The sequence below is a fragment of the Selaginella moellendorffii genome, unplaced genomic scaffold (assembly GCF_000143415.4).
Source record: "Selaginella moellendorffii unplaced genomic scaffold, v1.0 SELMOscaffold_31, whole genome shotgun sequence".
NCBI lineage: Eukaryota > Viridiplantae > Streptophyta > Lycopodiopsida > Selaginellales > Selaginellaceae > Selaginella > Selaginella moellendorffii.
The window spans coordinates 1,780,047-1,799,455 of NW_003314292.1; the positions used below are offsets into that span (position 1 = coordinate 1,780,047).

At 44.3% G+C, this 19,409-nt stretch overlaps 3 protein-coding genes across 3 annotated transcripts; 2 read left to right on the forward strand and 1 right to left on the reverse strand.

Moving 5' to 3' along the window:
* The first annotated feature begins 1 nt into the window (after position 1).
* LOC9649778 lies at positions 2 to 2,851 on the forward strand. The gene is made up of 9 exons (XM_024681472.1): positions 2 to 114; positions 241 to 1,252; positions 1,312 to 1,502; positions 1,562 to 1,683; positions 1,740 to 1,845; positions 1,893 to 2,040; positions 2,094 to 2,255; positions 2,319 to 2,441; positions 2,499 to 2,851. Exons 2-9 carry the CDS (start codon positions 248 to 250, stop codon positions 2,685 to 2,687), a joined length of 2,046 nt encoding a protein of 681 aa, XP_024537240.1. The 5' UTR covers positions 2 to 114; positions 241 to 247; the 3' UTR covers positions 2,688 to 2,851.
* A 7,723-nt stretch (positions 2,852 to 10,574) lies between these two features.
* Positions 10,575 to 14,980, reverse strand: LOC112348643 (glycine-rich domain-containing protein 1-like). Its single transcript, XM_024681537.1, has 11 exons — positions 14,786 to 14,980; positions 14,618 to 14,684; positions 14,311 to 14,562; positions 13,809 to 14,249; positions 13,256 to 13,752; positions 13,100 to 13,188; positions 12,873 to 13,045; positions 12,656 to 12,808; positions 12,470 to 12,605; positions 12,289 to 12,414; positions 10,575 to 10,639 (listed from the first exon to the last, which is right to left on the reverse strand). Exons 3-11 carry the CDS (start codon positions 14,470 to 14,472, stop codon positions 10,575 to 10,577), a joined length of 1,842 nt encoding a protein of 613 aa, XP_024537305.1. The 5' UTR covers positions 14,473 to 14,562; positions 14,618 to 14,684; positions 14,786 to 14,980.
* Positions 14,981 to 17,676: 2,696 nt separating this feature from the next.
* LOC9649357 (GDP-mannose 4,6 dehydratase 1) lies at positions 17,677 to 19,102 on the forward strand. The gene has a single exon (XM_002976574.2). The coding sequence runs from the start codon at positions 17,728 to 17,730 to the stop codon at positions 18,769 to 18,771; it is 1,044 nt and encodes a 347-aa protein (XP_002976620.1). The 5' UTR covers positions 17,677 to 17,727; the 3' UTR covers positions 18,772 to 19,102.
* The last annotated feature ends 307 nt before the right edge of the window (positions 19,103 to 19,409 follow it).

Here is a 19,409-nt window from a genome sequence, read left to right on the forward strand (position 1 = left end):
TCTAACGGAGTAAAATAAAATGCGCCTTCTCTAGGGTTCTAGCGCCGGAGTGGGAGGAATGGCGCTCTCGCGCGCGTGATTTCGCTGCGCAGAATGCCCGGTCACAGACTCCAGGTTCGCAGCTCCTGTCCCTCTCTCTCGATTTTCTTCCTCTGCTTTGGACTGGTTCTAGATTGCCGTGATTCTTAGCTGGATTGACGCGCGTGATCATAGGAATTCTTACTACGTGTTCTTCCATAGGAGGTCAATGTCAAGCAAGGCTGGAGGATGGAAACGAGACAATCTGCGAGTGAGATTTCCTTCCGCTCGATCCATCGAAGAGACCGGCCTTGACTCGTCCAGGTACCGTGAAGACCCCTCCCTCTTCTCGCCGCATTTGGCTCACCAGGGGCAGTCCATTCTAGCTCCTGATGGGAGCATGTCGATCGATCGCTGGGGAGGAGAAAGCAAGCAAGAGGAAGAAGAGAAAGGCACCGATGCTTCTTCTTCCACAATTGCTCTTGAGCAGCGTCGAAAGAAACTGGGAGCTAGAAGCTTCAGGTCTCCGAGCTTCCGGCTCCAGGAAGGGAAGATAGACGACGTTGCCGAGCATGCCAAGGCCAAGAGGTTTAGAGTAAGGAAGGGATGGAAGCTGGCAGAGGCAGTAAGAAGGCATAGCCAGGCTTGCGAGATGGACTCCATGTCAAGCTTGAGTTACGAGAATCTGGAGGAAGTTCTTCCTGCCGCTACTTCTTCTCCCAGAGCTAAAGTGGGAAAGGACGTGGGTGTACAGGTTGACTTAACAGTGGACGAATTCATGGGTGACAACGCTTCGTCGACGCTAGTGCCCGTGCTTGCCAAGTCCGAGAGTGATTCCACGTCTCTTGCCAGCCCAAGTGTAGATGAAAACAGTCCGACGTTTCCCAGCTCCAAAGCGGTCATCGATACCGAGAACGCAGGAGGAGTGCTAGATTCTTCGACTCCAGGGGAGTCGCTACTGGCTCGCAATAGGTGGCGGAGGCTCAGACATACTGTGGCCTTTGCCACTCACATGGCACACGTAAAGAATTCTCCGAACGATCTTCTGGAGGAGAAGAGGGTGGAGGAGCTGAATGAAGGAGGGGCAGGAGGCGTTGGCGCGGCTGCGTTTGAAGGATCGAAAACGGGGCCGCAACATCGTTTGAAAGGGAGGAAAGGAATGGAAGGGCTCGTTGTGCGACAGGACAAGTCACTCATCGGTTTCGTCCAGGACTTTTACGTTGCTTGCTTGAAGGTACCGCAATAGTCTTCTTTGTACTTAAATGTGGTGTCTACCTTCTGTTTTTCGTGCAGATGTCTATCGGGTATTTTCTAGTTGGAGTTTTTCTTGCTCCAATGGCATTGTCATTATTATTCATGCCTTTGTTCCTGCTAAACATTGACGGGCTTACTTACGATGAAGCTATGGCGGAGCAGGGACTTATCGGCCCTCTCGCGTCAGCGAAAGAAACATGCTTAGCTGTTTTAAACGTCTTCCTTTATGCGTAAGATCCTCCCCGGCTCCCTATATTTTTTGTGCTGATTTTTGGATTGCTTCTCCCAGGTTGTCTTTGTCAACAACCTTTGGCGGATCTCCTGTCATAGCGGTCTCACCGTATTCTCTGTTGATAGCAAACGTTAACACCCTTATGGCACAATTTTTGTTCGTCTTTCTCAGTGGAGCTGGTAAGCAGAGACTGGTCTCTCAAGAAGCAAAACAGCTAACACTCATGTCAACCCAGTGTTTGCCCGAATGTCGCAGCCATCGCATCCCATCCGGTGTTCAAAGAAAGCGATAATAAAGAAGGATGACTACATCCCGAGCTTGGGAGATGGCGAAAAGTTCAGGTAAGTTCTCGTTTAACAATCGTGTCAGCTCTCACTTTCCCATGCAGGGTCCTCAGCATTCGACTAGTGTTGACAGGGCCACCGCCGTGCGAGCTTGTTGACGCTAAAATATGTCTCACTTTCAGGATATTTGTCACTCTCCCGTCTGGTTCCGTGTTTTGCTCGACTCAAGATCTGGACGTAGTACGACCCGAGGCAAACGAACTCTTGCTTTTGTTTCAACGATACTCAATCTTCTTATGTGACAGGTTTCATACTTGAGATATGGACTCATGGTGCGGCACATCATAGACAAGAAAAGTCCTGTCTATGGACACACGAACGAATCCTTGGTCGATGGCGACGCTTCGTTTTCCTTGACTGTCATGGGCCTGGAGCGAGCATCAATGCAGCCTATATTCCATCTAGAGGTGATTCAAGTTCCTCAATTCATGGCGGGCGGAATTCAAGAGTGGTGTACTACTTAACTGCAGGATTACTTCGTCCACGACGGCGACGTTGTCTGGGATGCCGACTACGTAGATTTCATCCAGATCAACGACAAAGGATTGAGAGTACTGGATCACTCCAAGATCGACCTCCTCAAGACTTTCAAGGCAAGCAGCTCTCCTTTAGATTTCTATACTCGCCGTGCTCACCTCGTCTCTATCCAGGCCGCAGGAACAGTCTCGCAAGCCGTGGCTCGAATGAAACGAGCGGTTGACAAGCGCGAAAGCGAGAAACAAGAAGAAGAAATCCCCGAGACAGTCAGTCCGCTGAGAAGCTGGGCCTCGGGGATTCGCAACAGGAAGCTCTGGAAATGTATGTCCTCCTCCTTTACTCGCGCCGAGACCTTCCGGTAGCGAGATCAAAGCTTGCGATCCAGAGACCATAGATCAAAGACGTGACAACACAAAGATCTACAGTCACAAAGATCAAAGCTTATATGTTAATAAATATAAGCGGTGTTATATATTTGTAGATCATATGGAACAATCTCTAAGATCTTGCGAAGATCACTTCTCTTTCTCGTCTTTCTCGTCCTTCTCGTCCACAGTGGCGCCCAAGTGCCGGAACTTGGCGGCGTGCTTCATCTGCGCCAAGAGATTGTCCAGCGCCTCCCCGCAAACGTTGCTCGCGCGCCCATCGTACGGACTTCCCGCCAAGACCTTCATCTTGGTCGGGAAGAAATCCCGGAGCTTGTGGAGCATCTCCGTGGCCTTGAGGAAGAGCGCCGGCTCGATCTTGTCCCCGTCCATGCTCCGCCGCGCCAGGTCGCAAATCGGCGCGAACTCCTCGTCCAGGATCTTGGTTATCTTGCGATTCACCAGCGTCTTCACCTGGAGCTCGCGATCCACCGGGCAGCAGCACAGGATCGTGTTGAGCGCCTCCTTCTTCTCGTCGACGTCTTCCCACTCCTCTTCGACCTTGAGATAGGCGGCGATGAGCATCGCGCGGAGATACGACTCCCAGGAATCGAGATCGTCCAGCGCTACCTCCGTCGGCTTCTTCCCCAGATTCTTGCGCTTTGCCGGGTAGCCGTGGCTTTGCCGCTGCTTGCGCCGCTTCTTCTCGAGCCGCTTCTTCTCATCCTCGTCCGGATACAACTTCATCACATACCGCGTTGCTGTGGATGCCGCCGCCATAGCCGCGCCGCGATCGTGAGAGAGAGATCCAAGAGAAAGGTCGAAGCGAGAAATCTAGAAACCCTGGCGCCTATCTATCCAACGCTGCTGGATTGCTCGATCTCTCGTTCTTCCTAGGCCTTTATATTCTCGCGGCGAATATGCCTGCCTTAAAAAAAGCATCAAAATCTATGCTCCCACTTCTCTTTGACGATGCCGATTAGCGTAAGCAGCACGGCTTAGACGATCTAGTCAGCGTATCTTTGACCAAGCTATGTGAGTTCGTGTGTTTTTTTCCCTCGCATTGTGTGTGCTCGTTCTTCCTCGCGATCGCTTGCCCTAAAGTCTCGCCCTTTCTCTGCAGGGTAGCTCCTCTCTCTCGCAATCTCTCCCCGATCTCTCTTCTCCGGCGCTCGATCGATCGATTTCCTGGGATTTCCTTCGCGGCGCGATGCGGTGGCTCCGATTCTACGTGGACGAGGAGGAGAAGCAGCGGCTCCGGGAGGAGGCGCGCAAGAAGAAGCGGCGTAGCGGCAGCAAGAAGAAGGCCAAGCCCCGGGAATCGGCGGTGATGGAGTCGCTGGGCATCCCTCTGGCGACCCGGGATTCCTGGAGCTGCTACGTCCGCCAGATGGTAATCGCGGCCTACCTCCGCGCCAAGGCGGCGCTCGAGCCCGGCGACGATGGCGAGCACGAGAGCGAGGACGACGATGCTCCGCCGCGGCCCATGGAGATCATTCCCATGCTCTGCCCGCCGGCCAAGCGCCCCTTGCTGGATGACGCGCACTTCAAGAAGCTCACGGCGCGGACGCTGCTCGGCGACGAGGGGCTGGGGCCGATCGTGGATTTGCAGCGGCGGACCGAGGATGGCGCCGTGATCGAGCCGGAGCTGGTGGTCCGGACGGCCGCCATGCTCAAGAAGCTGCGCAAGTTCTTCCCGGATTCTCGCGACAAGGTCAAGGACACGCCCTACGACGACGATGATTTCGCGATGTACAATGTGTCGAGGGCGCTCGAGGACGTGACCAACGATTTCCTGGAGGCGGCCAAGCTCGGGTACGTGGGCGCCAAGCTCGTCTACGAGCTGGATTAGGGTTCTTCTTTCCTGGCCTTTCTTTTTCGCTTCTTGTAAGATTTCTTGTGCGACTCTACTTACGATGGATCGTTTAATATAATTCGATTTTTGGCAACGAACCGAGAGCCCTAAACCTCTAACTATAAATAGTTAACAGTGGTAATTTTATAAATATTATTTTATTTATTGCTTTCCTAAAAGATATTTTAACTTTTAATAATTAAAGAAGAAAAAGTGCTATGCATAAAGGAGAAGTTAATATAAAATTATATTACTAGTACTTCATAAATAAATAAAACTGCTTTTAAACTTTCTTTTATTTTTTTATAATTATTATTTTTTATTCATATAAAATCATGTATATAGTCTAATTTAGTCACAATTTTATATTTTTATTAAACATTAAACCAACAAATATTGGAATTTTAATACAATGGTTTCCTTATCATATTTGGTGAAAACAATGAAATTTTTATTAGTATTAAAAAATGAACTGTATGGTTATAAATTTTGCTTAAAATAAATAATGAATTAAAAGAGAAAAGACCCATAAGTAATAGTATATTCTTTAAAATTGTTTTAATTAAGTATCATTGAGTTTAAATAATATTAAACATCCTAGAAAGTTTAAATTCAGAAATCTATATTTGGTATCTAGTTCCAACTCTACTAGTTAGTTATATCACACCACTAGTTTAATTTAGGTAGGCTAGGCACCAAGAAAGTATGGTAAATTGTAAGCAATTAAAGAGACCAATTTGAAAAACAAAATCTATTATTATTTAAATATTAAAATAAAGGAATAATAAATAAAATTGCACAATCTTTCCCTCTTTAACAATATTATCTATAATTATATTTATAACTATTTAGCACATTAAATAACATATACTATAGTATTCTTAATTTATTTTATTTAAAATAAAATATAAAACCCCAAACCAAACCAAGTGTTGTTATTAATTAAGCATAATAAATTTTTCAAATAAATATTTTAATCTTTAAATATTTCTTAATTAGAAATTCTGATCATATGCCTTTTTAGGCAAAGACCATTCAAAATATTTTGTTGTGTAAGTTTGAAAAATACCATATCCAAAAATATAATATTCTATATTTTTAGCTTCTTCATAATCACTATTACTATCTTGAACATAAGCAGAAAAATCTCTTGATTTTCCTATAAAAGGCCCATCATTTACTTTAAATTGACACCAAAACTGAGTTCTACCAAACCAACGTGTTCCAAATTTAAATGAAAATTTCTTTCTATCTTTAAGAGTAAATGGACCTATTTTATCATCATTTGATTCACATGATGCATCAATAGACGCACCTATTCTATTAATAACATGAAGTTCTATTGAAGAACACAAAAAAATTGATGAATATAAAATGATATAAAACATAAATAATTTCAATTTTATACACATCATAAAACAAAAAATGTATATAACTTATACTTAAATTTAAAGTTTATTTATATTAGTTTTATTTATTATTTATTTATTTATTTTTGTCATATATAACATATATAACAGCTATGAGGTCCAAGTGTATAGCTATGACTACTTATATTAGCGTAGTGGGATTTTTGTAGGTGTTAGATTGGTTTCAATCCAAACCACTCGTTTGTGTATATAAGTTAAGATTTTTGGACTAATTGATATGCATATTTTCTGTATTCTTTTTTCATATTTCATGCACTCACATTGGTGGAAATAAGAGCAACTATAACGCACACTATTTCTCTACCCTTAAGCCAATTGAAAAAGAGGCAATTATTTGATAAAAGAGCCCTTAATAGCTATTTTATCCCTATTTATCCTTCAAAGTTTCAATTGACTTATTGCCTATTGATTAATAACTTGTACTAAGCTTAGGGGAATTAGCACTTCCATTTCTGCACTGAATCTACCAATCCTTCCATTGTGTATATTAACTATTTCATATGAATTCCATTGTGTAAATTAATTATTCCATATGAGGCAAGTAGTCATCCACCCGTACCATAATTTTACGGTGGATACCTTCGTCCATGGATGCTCCACCAATCAAGAGGAAGAACATACTTTACTCAAGGGTATATTATATTTTTAAATAACCACTAATCAATGGAAATCGAATCCATACTATTTACTCTAATCACATATTATCTTTCTCCCCTTAAGCCAACTGGAAAAGGGGCAATTATTTTGCCCTTAATGGCTATTTTATCCCCTAAAATTTCAAGGATTCATGATGATAATATATCCAAATCTCATCCCATAATCACATGCACTAAAACAATTTTAATTGTCCCTAAGGAGTGCTAGGATTTAATATTTTTGGTTTAGATCTAGCTTTTACATTGTCTAAATCTCCCTTTTCTTCTAACTTTTTCATTTTTATTTATTTCTTTTTATTCATCTTCATAGTAGAGTTGCAGCCTCCTCCTCCTTTGACTCTAGAGTAGTAATTGGTGCAATTGCTCGATGTCATGTGGTTGCAACTGAACAATCAGACTCAGTTAATGATAACATTCATAACATGTGGTACATCTCATCCTGCTTTTGCTACCAATCCTCGCATCCAACCAAAATTCTTCCATGGGAATCTTGGGGATGATGTGTACCATTGATTTGATCACTTCACAATGATTGCCACATATCATTTTTGGGATGATGTTTGACGTTTACATGAGTTTCCTACATGTCTCCAAGGGATGGCACTGCAATGGTATAATACTTTGAGCACAGCCACTCATGAGAATTAAAGTATTCTTTCAAACATCTTCAAATGTGCATTTGGACATGCTAACAATTGTGGAAGGACCTTGCACGAATAAGTCAATGACCCTTATATCTTTCTTTCATGAGTATCATCAAGGGTTCACTTAGCATTAATTCATCTATTGATTACTTTCCAAGCTCATTTTTATAACAAAAGTTCTCATATTATTCTCTATGTGTTAGTTTATATAGATTCGAGTTTAGCTTCTATTGCTTTACATTGCCATCTACATTAATGTCATGTGGTAGAGGCAATTTTCATTCTTTACCATGCACACGTATGTACATAGGATGAGGTAAACCTAATTGTGTATGTAGATGATCTTGAGCTTGAGTTGCAAACATTGTGGATAGTGCTGAGTCAAACTTTTTACCTTATCCTTGATATAGACTGGTTGTGGCACAATCATGCCAAGTATGACTTTGAAGTTTTTCCCTCTTATGTCATACTTCTTTATATTTCTTCTATTCCTCTCACTTTTGTACTTCTTCATCCTTTTACTTCCATCATTTTTGTCTCCTTATTACTTCATCTTATATTTCCATTTTATTCCTCTCTGCCCATTTCCAATCCTTTCAATAGTTTTTGTATTGCATTAGGTGATTGGCTTATAAAAGAGTATGCCAATCTCTTTGAATTTGACTTGTCGTTTAGGGCCAAGATTGCAACACATCATCCTATTCTAACTAGGGATGCTCGTCTAATCAAGGTTTTAGTTTGTTATCGATCACTCAAAGGAATCAAGATTTTATATGCAAACGTCAAGGAGATGTTAAAAAAGGGTGTTATCCAAAAGTTGTAGAGTCCTTGGGCATATAAACCTCATTTTGTGACAAAGCTTGATGGAAGTATTTGTTTTTGCATCAATTATTATTCATTAAACAAAGTGATTATCCTGAATATGTACCTTCTTCCTCACACTATTGATCTCTTGGATTGTCTAGGGAGAAGTTGTTGGTTCACCAAGTTAAATTTTGCCTCTAGGTACTGACAAGTACCAATGTGTGAGACACAAAATCCCTAGGCCCCAAAGTGGAGCCGGAAGGGCGCCACATGGTAGTGGCCGAAGCGAGAGCCAAACAAGCGTAACACGTTGGACCAAAAGCTCCGACTTGAAAAGTCAAGAGCGGGAGTGGAACTCCCAACGAAGTGCTCGAGGAACAAGCACGAAGCGAGCAAAAGGCAAGGCTCCAAAAAGGGACCCAAAAGGACCAACACATGACACGTGGGAGTGTCCGAGATGGACCCGAGATGGAGTCCGAGATGGATTCCGAGATGGACCCGAGATGGAGTCCGAGATGGAGTCCGAGATGGAGTCCGAGGTGGACCCGAGATGGACCCGAAATGGAGTCCGAGATGGAGTCCGAGATGGAGTCCGAGATGGACCCGAGATGGACCCGAGATGGAGTCCGAGATGGAGTCCGAGATGGAGTCCGAGATGGAGTCCGAAGTCGAGACCGAGACCGGAACCGAGACCGGGACCGAGACCGAGACCGAGACCGAGATCAGGACCGAGACCGAGACCGAGGCCGAGGCCAAGACCGAGCCCGAGCCCGAGTCCGAGTCCGAATCCGAGTCCGAGTCCGAGTCCGAGTCCGAGTTCGAGTCCGAGTCCGAGTCCGAAGCCTGAGAGGGTGAAAGCCCAAAGCGTTCATCTCCCAGACCCAGGGGGGTTTGGTGAGCTCCAAAAGTATAGTAGGGGGAGGACTGCAGTGGAGCCAGTTTGGCCAGGAAAGGCCAGTTTGGCCCAGGAAGGCCAGACCCAGTGTTGGGTGATGAGCTGCCCACTAGGAAGTCCAAGACTAGAGTGAACACAGACCGACAAGCGGGGTAGCTTGGTGAAGTGTTCAAGAGCCGGCTCTAGTTCCCCCGGGAGATCGATTGGCCGATGCTCCCAGTCCAAGTGTGGGTGGCACTACCTACTTGGATACCAGGCGTGGCTCAACGGAACCTCGCTCTAAGCCCATGGCTAGAGCACCTAAAGGCGATAGGTGGGGAGGGTACCCAGGTGGCTCGCGTAAGGCCACGGTGTTCCGAAATGTTGTCCCAAAGGCCCAGACTGTGGAAAGGAAGAGGAGTAGTCCTCTGGGGTAGTGACCAAGGACACAGTCATATGGTGAGGAAGTCCCAGAGGACCGTGGGACTTAGGGGTCGGGCCAGTGGGCCTCGATCCAGTGGCAGTGTTGGCAAACACGGCCAGGGGCAGAAAGGGACTTGGTAGGAACTGACAAAGGGACTTTGGGGAAGGCAATTCCCCAGGTCTGTGGGCATCCTAAGGATGCTAAGGAGTGGATCTAGGATGACCCCTCGTGGACACATGGCCCAGTCTTGGAGAGACGAGGTGGTGATGTAAGTGGTGTTGAACCGCTAGTGCAGCAAAGGTGAATGGGCATGGCCTTAGCGTAACGGGCCGAGATGTCAGTGGTACCTTTGGGTGTCGGTCTCAGGACTGGACACGTGGAGCACTTGGACCAGGTGCAAGTGTGGAGTGGCATGGATGCCATTCTTGGGGCTAGCAAGTCCCAAGTCCTGAATTGGACTAATGGAGGTTGTGAATGAGACTCCTCCAAATGGTCGGAGGTGTGGTTAAGTGACTAAAGTAGAATGGAAAATTTAGTCGCTTACACAATGGCTGAAGAAGATATTCCTAATACTACTTTTTGTATACTATTTGGTTTGTCTTAGTTCTTGGTGATATTATTTGGTTTGAATAATGCTTTAGCAACTTTCCATAGATGATAGATGAAGTTCTTTACGATATACCAAAGGTGACTAATAATTCAATATGACGTTATTCGGTATATATGTAACTGCATTTGGTGCCAAACTCATAATACTCTCCCTCGTGTTGTGGAAGGACAATTGAAGTCAATTACAATTTCCCGTTCATTTGAGTTGGTGGTGTTTGATTTAATAAGACCTTTTCCACTATCGACTATTAGTAACAAGTATGTTATTATTGCTTTTAACTACTTGACTCCTTGAGTGGAAGTTGGTGCTCTTGCTAGTGCGTCTGCAACTCTTATTAGGTACTTCCTTTTCAATCGAGTGGTATTTCAACATTCTTGTCTGGAGTGAATTCTTTCAGATAATGGTCTTGCATTTATAATTGAGGCATTTCATGTTTTGATATTTTGGTTGAGGATATGCTACACTTTCATAAATGTTTATCATCCATAGTGAGATAGTTGAGTGGAATGGCTCGTTTATACCTTCAAAGGGATAATTGTGAAGTACATGAACTTTCAACATTTGGATTAGTACTTCGTACAAAGGGATCATGAACAACTGCCACCACCTATAGATGCACTGATGTCCTCTTGATATTCCTCCAGATCCCAACCTATCCAAAAAAGAACCCTAACGGTCTTCCATCATTCTAAGAGGAGGGGATGATATGAGGTTCAAGTGTACAACTACAATGTTATATACTAATATTAGCGTAGTGGGATTTTGATAGCCGTTGGATTGATTTCAATTCAGACCACTCACTCATGTATATAAGCTAGGGTTTTTGGGCTAATTAATATGCATATTTCTGTATTCTCTTTCCTATTTCATACACTCACACACCACACTTTTAGTAACGGCATAAATCTCAAAAACTTTGAATAATGAACCAAATGAATATAGATTATATGTTGTTAATTATATGAGGCATGGAAAACTTGAGGATGAATATAAAATAACCACAAATGTTTTATATTAAGATGTTTATTTTATATTAATAATTATATGTTTCTATAATGCTTATATTAAAATTATAACTAAGATTATCTTAATTAATAAAGTTTAGTCTTATTTATATCTACATAGATATAATACAGGTTATAGAAACCTCACAAATTTATCAAAAAATTTCATTCAAAGATATTTTGTGAATTTTATCACTTTATATTATATAATAGCAAAGAAAACTTAGTATACATATCAAGTGTCATAAGCTTATAAGCTTGTGCCAATTCATATGTATACTCTATTTTATTTTTAGCTATTCTATTATGAGGTAATGGTCTTATTTGAAGGATTAAAAAATTACAAAATACAACTCTCAAGTTCTTGAAAATGCCACTCATAGGCCCCTTGCCTCCCTGAAACTAGACCCACCCACTAGGTCCTAGGCAAAGTGAAACTTAAGGTGTTCCTCCACTTGCCTGCCATGATGCGAAGTGATTGTTCAACAGCCTCCAATCTAAAGTAAGAGCCTTAAAATATGCAACTGGTCTATTTGATTCACAATTGCAAAGACCTTTAGAACAATTTGCTAATATTAAGGCTGTAGTGAAAACTTGCTAGTTATAATTAAAATGAAGATTCAAATGAGGATTCTAACTAAATTCATTCCAATCCCAAGGACTTGAAGCATTCTCATACTCTGATACATTTACACTCTGCTGGAGTGATATATAAAATCCCTAGTCAGCCATGAAGCAACTTATGGATTGGCCATGTCCAGGAATCCAAGACTGTCTTTGATCAAATGCCAAAGCACAATCTCATCATGTGGAATATACATTTTACTTGCCCAGATGAGACCACTTTAATATATGCCTGATCCATGAAAGAACTTCCTCCATGAAATATGAGAGGTTTGGACTTCTTTCTTTTAGGGTTTATTTATTTTATATTATACTAACATTTTTTTTCAGCGAATAGTTTAATTGGCTTTTCACTGATTTAGTTTCTTTTATTGCATTTTTGTAACAAGATAGGAAATATATATAAAATAAACCCCACCAAGTTTATCAAAACTTGTTCAGGTTAAAATTACTTTTATATTTTCCATGAGCTAATTGCTAAATTATATAAAAACATACATTATTTTTTTAAACTAATGTTATTCATTAATTATGAAATATATTGATATTATTTGCTGTTAATGAAAGTGTTTATACTTAATGCTTTAGAATTACCCACCACCACCACATCCGCCACCACCACCACCTCCACATCCACCACCACCACAGCCACCACCACCTCCACATCCACCACTGCCACAGCCACCACCACCACAACCGCCGCCAGCACTAATACCACAGCCACCAACATAGGAGAAACCATCATTGTACCTAGAATAGATTTCACCACCAAGACCATCATGGTCGATCTTCACAGCACCTGTTAAACAATGCACTTAGAATTTAGACTCGACAAGCATACTCTCATGGCTCACCCCAGTGATCTTGATCTTCTTCCAAAGCCCTTGGTTTTGCCCACGGAGGAATTCCTTTGCCAAGCATATCAGACATGGACATGCTTATGGTTGCGGAAAAAAGGAGCACAAGTAGCACATCCTCATTGGGATCAATCTATACACTTAGTTTGCTAGAATGGAAAGAAAAAATGGAAGAAACTTCACCTCCATGCCACCGGAGCGCCAGTTGATGAGCGCTGTTGCTTTCCCTTGAGGTGCGTCGCTTGTGAATCTCACCATTGTCACAAAGCATGCTTCCATTTGGTCCGATGATCCAGGCACAGAAAACTCCAAGTGCCGACCGGGAAGAAGCGCGATCTTATTAATATGAAAATAGAGATAACTCGGTTAATGATCATGTTCTTCGAACATGACAACTTACTGGACAGTCCTCGGACTTAATCTCCATATTCAAGCTCATTCCTGGTCTCGTGTTCCACTGCTTGTCAATCGCGTCCTTTTCCACGACTAAAACAATGGCATCGTCCAGAAGAGACCACCTTCGTGAGTCCTTGGATGGTCTCTCGAGCTGCCTTGCAGATCCAAGAACCTCACCTAGGAAGAATTGAGAAAAAAAGAAGAGTGAAAACTTTGTGATCGTTGTATTACCATCAACGGAGCGGGAGCCTTTGTATGTCCGATGAACATTCACGACTTTATCAGTGTCTGCGAGACGTTTACCTCCTTCACGTTTGTATCTAGACAGCAAAGGAGAGATCGAGCGATTCATGTCATCCACAAAAAAGAAAAGCTTGGCAAACTCACCGGCAACGAATGACGAAACATTCCTTGTTGGCATGATCGAAGACAGTCCTTGTTATCCACACGCCTTGAGAACTAAAACTCCTGCGAGTGGCTCCATCTTCTCCAGTGTCTTCCACTCTCACGCTTCTCAAGAGATAATTCGCAGTGACCGGAGGAGTAGCGGAGATGTAAACCAGCACCGACACTTCTCGGTCCTTCTTTGTGTCTTGCATTGGAAACCAGCCGCCAAGCGACTGCGTCTCGGAATCGCTGAGGTTTTTCCACGGAATGACGAGTCGTCCCAGCGTTTTGGACGTGAACATCCCCTTCTGCCGAGCTGTGATCACAAGCCCCTCGGTGGATAGCTCGGGTGTCATGGACGAAACTACATTCCTCGGCGATGAGCCTTCGCGCTTTTCGCTATGGAGCTCAAAACTTGTTTGCTTTAACATGCTGAAAACGAAAGAGACGCTGCCATCCTGCGGTAAACCTTTGGAACCTCGCACGGAGAGACGAACCTGCGTTTGAACGATCAGTGATTCATATCGAACTTGCAAAAGTTCTGACCATATACCTGGATAGTGTTCCTGGCTTTCAGTGAAACCTTGGTTCTGCAAGAGAGACTCGCGAGCTTGGTGGGATCATAAGCAATCGTTCCCGAAATCGCTGCTGGTGGCTCCCCTCTATACATGCACCCTGCCTTCTCGTATGGCAAATCATATAAAGATTCCCACAGAGAAAGAGTTTTTGCGAATCCTTTGTCCAACTTTCCTCCGGGATCTCTGTTACTGTCCGTATCATCGTGCTCGAAGATCCTTCCAAATAACCGTGTGAGGTCGCTTCTGTAACTCACAGGATGAAGTTGATGCGTGTGCCATATCAAATCAATGTCGTAAGTGGGAACTAAGAACACCGATGCTGCGGATGTGTGTCGGAAGACGAGATGGAGAAACGCCTTGTATCGAGCAACCGCAGCGCGTAAGAAGTTCTCGTCAACGTAGTGCGGCCCGGAAACCTGTTATAGCTATGGCGATGAGTTCCGAGTTTCATAGGTCTAAAAGCAAACCATCACGTACCTGATAGTAAAAATTTTGCTGCCTGAGAACCGCATCGGCCAAGTTGTAGGAGATGCCACTCGATCTTCCGGAGTACAATGGTCTCGTCAAAGAGATTTTCCCTTCGCCAGAAAGGTCGAGTTCATACGGTTCATCTGGAAAGCTGGAAGTCCAAGCAACCATACTTTGTTGAAGAGCATTCTCGGACTTCTCCAGGCAAGGTGCGTCCACTATTTTTCCAAAAAGTCTTTTGCAATCCTCGGCATATTGGATCTACTCCAGCGTACAAGTATCAGCAATCTGGTGGAAGTATCCTTTTAAAACTCACTGGATTCAAGCGATGGCAGTGCCAAATCCATTCGCAGTCAAGTGGTGGAAGGAGTCTTGACGAAGAACTGGCTAGCAATGGAAGACAACAATATTGGTATCTAGTTTTGGGAGAGACAAAGAAAATTAATCACAAGCTTACAAAGTGTAGAAGATAAACACATCATACCTCTCAATCGCTCTGTTTAAAGCAGGCTCCTCAAAAAGCTTGTAATTCGCGTGTACCACCGATAGAAACTCCAGGTGAGTTCTCGCAGCCGCTACAACATCCAAAGAGAGTGAAATCTCTTGAGCGCCGGACCATTCGCGATTCACTTGGGGCGGCGATGCTGCCGTTGGTTTGTGAGTTCGCGAATCGAGAAGAAACGCTTAAACACAGCAATGCTTCTCATCTCACGAGAAGAAACTTCTCTATAGATCTATTCAAATAGATCATGGCCTAGTGGGCAAAGAAGGAGCGAGGAACTTATCTAAGTCCACTCTGAAACAAAGTATTGAGAAGGCTTAAACTCCTTATAAATTATCCTTGGAACGACCACCTAAACAACATCAAACAACATTTTAGATTTGTCCGGAGATCTTCGGCGCATCTTTGGAGATGATCCAGACAACTCAATCCACGCATTAGCGTAGAAGACACCAAAAATATGAGAAATTGGACTGGCTCTTGGGGAAAATGTTATAATTCATCTATTGAAAGCTAAATTGTTGTAGCACACGCATCAGAGTTGTTTGATTGGATAGGGTATGCTCTGCCCTGACCAGAGACTGAAAACATAAGATCAGTGGTATATCAGATGCCGCCGACGACGACGACGATGTTGAAGGCAAGCACGAGGTAGCTGCATTTCCGGTGATTATATTCTTTGCTTCTAGCGATCATTCTCTTCCAGGGTGGATTCTAGCCTTGATCCGATCGATAGTGATACCACGTCCGAGGTGACTCTTTCTTCTCCTCTCATTGATATTGAATCCTTGAGCAAGCTTTCTGTGCAAGAGCTTCCAAGAGTTTAGCAGCGAGGATGACGATCTTCCAGCAGAAACCTCGTCAAAGTTCTCTTCCATGTCGTGCTTAGCATCTGACGACTTTTCTTTTCTTTGTTTCGTAAAGGTTTGAAGCGCTCTTGGCACAACTGGGAGGGCGCCAATCACTTGATCTCAAACATGAAACCAGCTGGTATGGCTTTCCTTGTTTTGTTCTCTTGACATGATCATGGTTCCTTGCTTTAGATGGTTCTCTCACTTGGCACATCTCACATCCACGAAGTGCGAGGTTTTGAAGTCCTTTCAGGTAGTCACCGCTAGTTTCGACAGCCTTTCTCCCGGTACAAGTCGTATGTGTTCTATGCATTCATCCTCCATGGTGAGCAACATTACTGGCTGTGAAACAATCTCTCTAATTCTGTGTTGTTTTCACACGAAGTGTAAAGGACATGGAAGAGTACTTCTTGCTGCTTCTCTTGGATTTCCCTTGAAGGTACAGTTGTGCATTTAAACTATCTATTTCTTTCTACGTTTTGGAATCAGGGGAAACGTGAATGCCGAACGACAAAAGCAATTTCGACTATCCTGCCACACTAGTCAATTATCTGCGAGCCTCACGTGGATTTCAAGATCATTGGTGGTCACTAGAAACTAGAGTGAAGTATCCAAAATCTCTAAGACACATACTTCTGAAAAATTGAGTTTGAGTTGAGCTCCAAGTTTCAATTATATTTTAATACAAATAATTTCCATTATATAGATAAAAATATTCTAAAGGACACTTCTTGTTTTAACAATTTAAATATTTATTACATGCCATAATAAGGATGTTTGTTAAAATATAAAATAAGATGTAAATAAATCATTTATTTCCTTATTTTTCAATTTAAATTTCCTTGGTAAGCTTTTAGTTGATTATGTTAACTTGAGTTGACTTATGTTAAATTGAGCTCAACTCATAAACTCAACTCAACTTTGGCTTGCAGAATGAAAATAAAAATATCATTGAAAAAATCTTGACAATCTTGTCAATATTTCTAGTAAACTGCATTACTATAGATTTGCAATGCTTAAAGCTAGTTGAGAGTGCCAACTTTGAAATCACATGCAATTTGGTTGCAAATCTAATGAAAACTTAACATATTATCCATCCATGGAATAGCCATGTTGTATTTCACCATCTTTTTGTTCAAAGTTCAATAGACCTGGACATGGACAGCCAGGGGGGACCTGGACCTCATCGGCCTCCCTGACAGCACGATTGCCCAGCCTCTCACAACGTTTCTGCTGCGCTTAGGGAGCAACGAGCTCAAGAGAGAGTAGGGAGAGGGGGCCCCCTAGCTTAGGTTAGCTTGGATTGGATTCACCAGTTATCTAATGCCTCCAGCTGGAATTGCCCCAAAAACATGTATATAATATACAATGCACATACCATCGTTTTTTTTACAAGCAAAACAAGAGAGATTTACTGCTCTGGACAAACCTGTAATCAAGCAATATATACGAAATCATATGTACATGATTTTGTTTCAGATACCAATGCTACCCTCATACACACCATCCCTCCTCTCAATCTTGAGCTCATTTGGTATTGCCATCGTTTGTTTTTTTCCTAATTTTTCCCTGTTGCTAGACTTGACCAAATCGATTGTTTGGAACCATCGTGGATTCACATCCTCACAAACTAGATGAAGTCTCTCTACACATGGGCAACAAATTTTCCAGACAAACCATATGAATTAGATAGTTGTGGCAGGGACATGACACTCCATTTCTCTGCTCGATCATAGATTAAAGATCATGACTTCAGCTCTTAGACAGGAAAGTATCTCGCTTCCCCTTTAGATCACGGGTAGCATTAAAGTAAAGTTGTTGGGTTAAGCGAGAATACGGCATGCATGATCTCGGCCAAGGCAAAGTCAAAATTGCCAGCCAAATTCTCCTAACTTGCGCCTACCGCGAGAGAATCACATCACATCACGCGGGAAGGCGAGAAAAATTCCAGCATCTCTGGGTGTAGTATAACATCCCCTTCTGGTTACGCAACTGTTAACGAAGAAAAGAGAAAGAAAGTGTTTAGGGCTCCCTCCCTCCTTGGTAGAGTGTAGATCTGGAAGACTTGGAAAGATGGATTGCAAGAAGGCGCTCATCACCGGCATCACAGGCCAGGACGGCTCCTACCTCACCGAGTTCCTCCTCTCCAAAGGCTACGAGGTCCACGGGATCATCCGCCGCTCCTCCAACTTCAACACCCAGCGCCTGGATCACATCTACATCGACCCCCACATCTCCGCCGCCCGGATGAAGCTCCACTACGGCGATCTCGCCGACGCCTCCGCCCTGCGCAAGTGGGTCGACGCCATCCTCCCCGACGAAGTCTACAACCTGGGCGCCCAGTCCCACGTCGGCGTCTCCTTCGAGAATCCAGACTACACCGCCGACGTCGTCGCCACTGGAGCTCTCCGCCTCCTCGAGGCCGTCAAGACCCACTGCGCCACCACGGGTCGCCAGATCCGCTACTACCAGGCCGGATCCTCCGAGATGTATGGCTCCACGCCGCCGCCCCAGGACGAGGCCACCGCGTTCCACCCCCGGAGCCCCTACGCCGCCGCCAAGGTGGCCGCGCACTGGTACACCGTCAACTATCGCGAGGCCTATGGTCTCTTCGCTTGCAATGGCATCCTCTTCAACCACGAGAGCCCCCGGCGCGGCGAGAACTTCGTCACCCGCAAGATCACTCGCGCAGTCGGGCGGATCAAAGTCGGGCTCCAGAAGAAGCTCTTCCTCGGCAACCTCAAGGCGAGCAGGGACTGGGGATTCGCCGGTGACTACGTCCAGGCGATGTGGCTCATGCTCCAGCAGGAGACGCCGGATGACTACGTGGTGGCCACCGAGGAGTCGCACACCGTGGAGGAGTTTCTCGAGGAGGCGTTTGGCTACGTTGGTCTCGAGTGGAGGGAGCACGTCGAGATTGATCCCAGGTACTTTCGGCCCACCGAGGTGGATAATCTCCGCGGCTCGGCGGCCAAGGCCAGGAGTGCGCTGGGATGGAAGCCCAAGGTGTCGTTCAAGCAGCTGGTGGCCATGATGGTGGACTCGGATCTGGAGAAAGCACAGCGTGAGAAGGTGCTTGTGGAGCACGGGTTTATCGATTCTCATCAGCAGCCGTAGCGGCTTTCCAGTTTTTTTGGCTTGTTCCAGGTTTGCTCTCGTTTGTTTTGCTTCCGATCCGAGAGTCGGGGTGAGTGAGTGGAGCAAATGAGCGAGCTTTGATCCGTCGTCTTTCTTTCTCGATGAATTCGTGATCACATCCAATAAGTTTTCTCTCTTCCAGCAGAGCAGGACTTCTTCGTTTGCGCGAGAATACTTGCTATGTAAAAGCTTGGACAAGCCGCAAGAATATAATTTTCACATGTAGCTGGAGTCTTCCGTTACTTCTCCTTTCTGTGAAGGAACCGAGAATAATAAGAGAAAATAAGTGGATGATCTTCCACCTCCTTTATGCCGATGACATTCTCCTAATTGCGCTCACATGGAAAAGTCGTCCCCCAGCACAAATTAGCGGACGCCGCCATCCAAGAATCACAGGAAATGGCGGACAGGAAGGCGGCAGAACCTCAAGGACTGGACGGCCACACTTGGCCACGGCCTGCACACCCTCCGGGTAGAACTAATCGACCAGCTGGAATTCTGGACTCCAGCGATGGTGTGATCTATGAACGCAGGATAACACACTGTTGGGACTCCGACACGGTCCGAGTTCTACCAAAAGGTGGCGGCGGCCCATCAGTGCCCATTGCTTAATTACG

Excerpts from the sequence above, each read along its gene's own strand:
- LOC9649778 (XM_024681472.1), top strand. The coding sequence starts at position 248 with ATGTCAAGCAAGGCTGGAGGATGGAAACGAGACAATCTGCGAGTGAGA. Across the intron at positions 1,503-1,561 it reads TTAAACGTCTTCCTTTATGC|GTTGTCTTTGTCAACAACCT; the intron begins GTAAGATCCTCC and ends TGCTTCTCCCAG. Across the intron at positions 2,256-2,318 it reads AGCCTATATTCCATCTAGAG|GATTACTTCGTCCACGACGG; the intron begins GTGATTCAAGTT and ends ACTTAACTGCAG.
- LOC112348643 (XM_024681537.1), bottom strand. The coding sequence starts at position 14,472 with ATGGTTGCTTGGACTTCCAGCTTTCCAGATGAACCGTATGAACTCGAC. Across the intron at positions 14,250-14,310 it reads AGCAAAATTTTTACTATCAG|GTTTCCGGGCCGCACTACGT; the intron begins GTACGTGATGGT and ends TAGCTATAACAG. Across the intron at positions 13,753-13,808 it reads AAGCCAGGAACACTATCCAG|GTTCGTCTCTCCGTGCGAGG; the intron begins GTATATGGTCAG and ends GTTCAAACGCAG.
- LOC9649357 (XM_002976574.2), top strand. The coding sequence starts at position 17,728 with ATGGATTGCAAGAAGGCGCTCATCACCGGCATCACAGGCCAGGACGGC.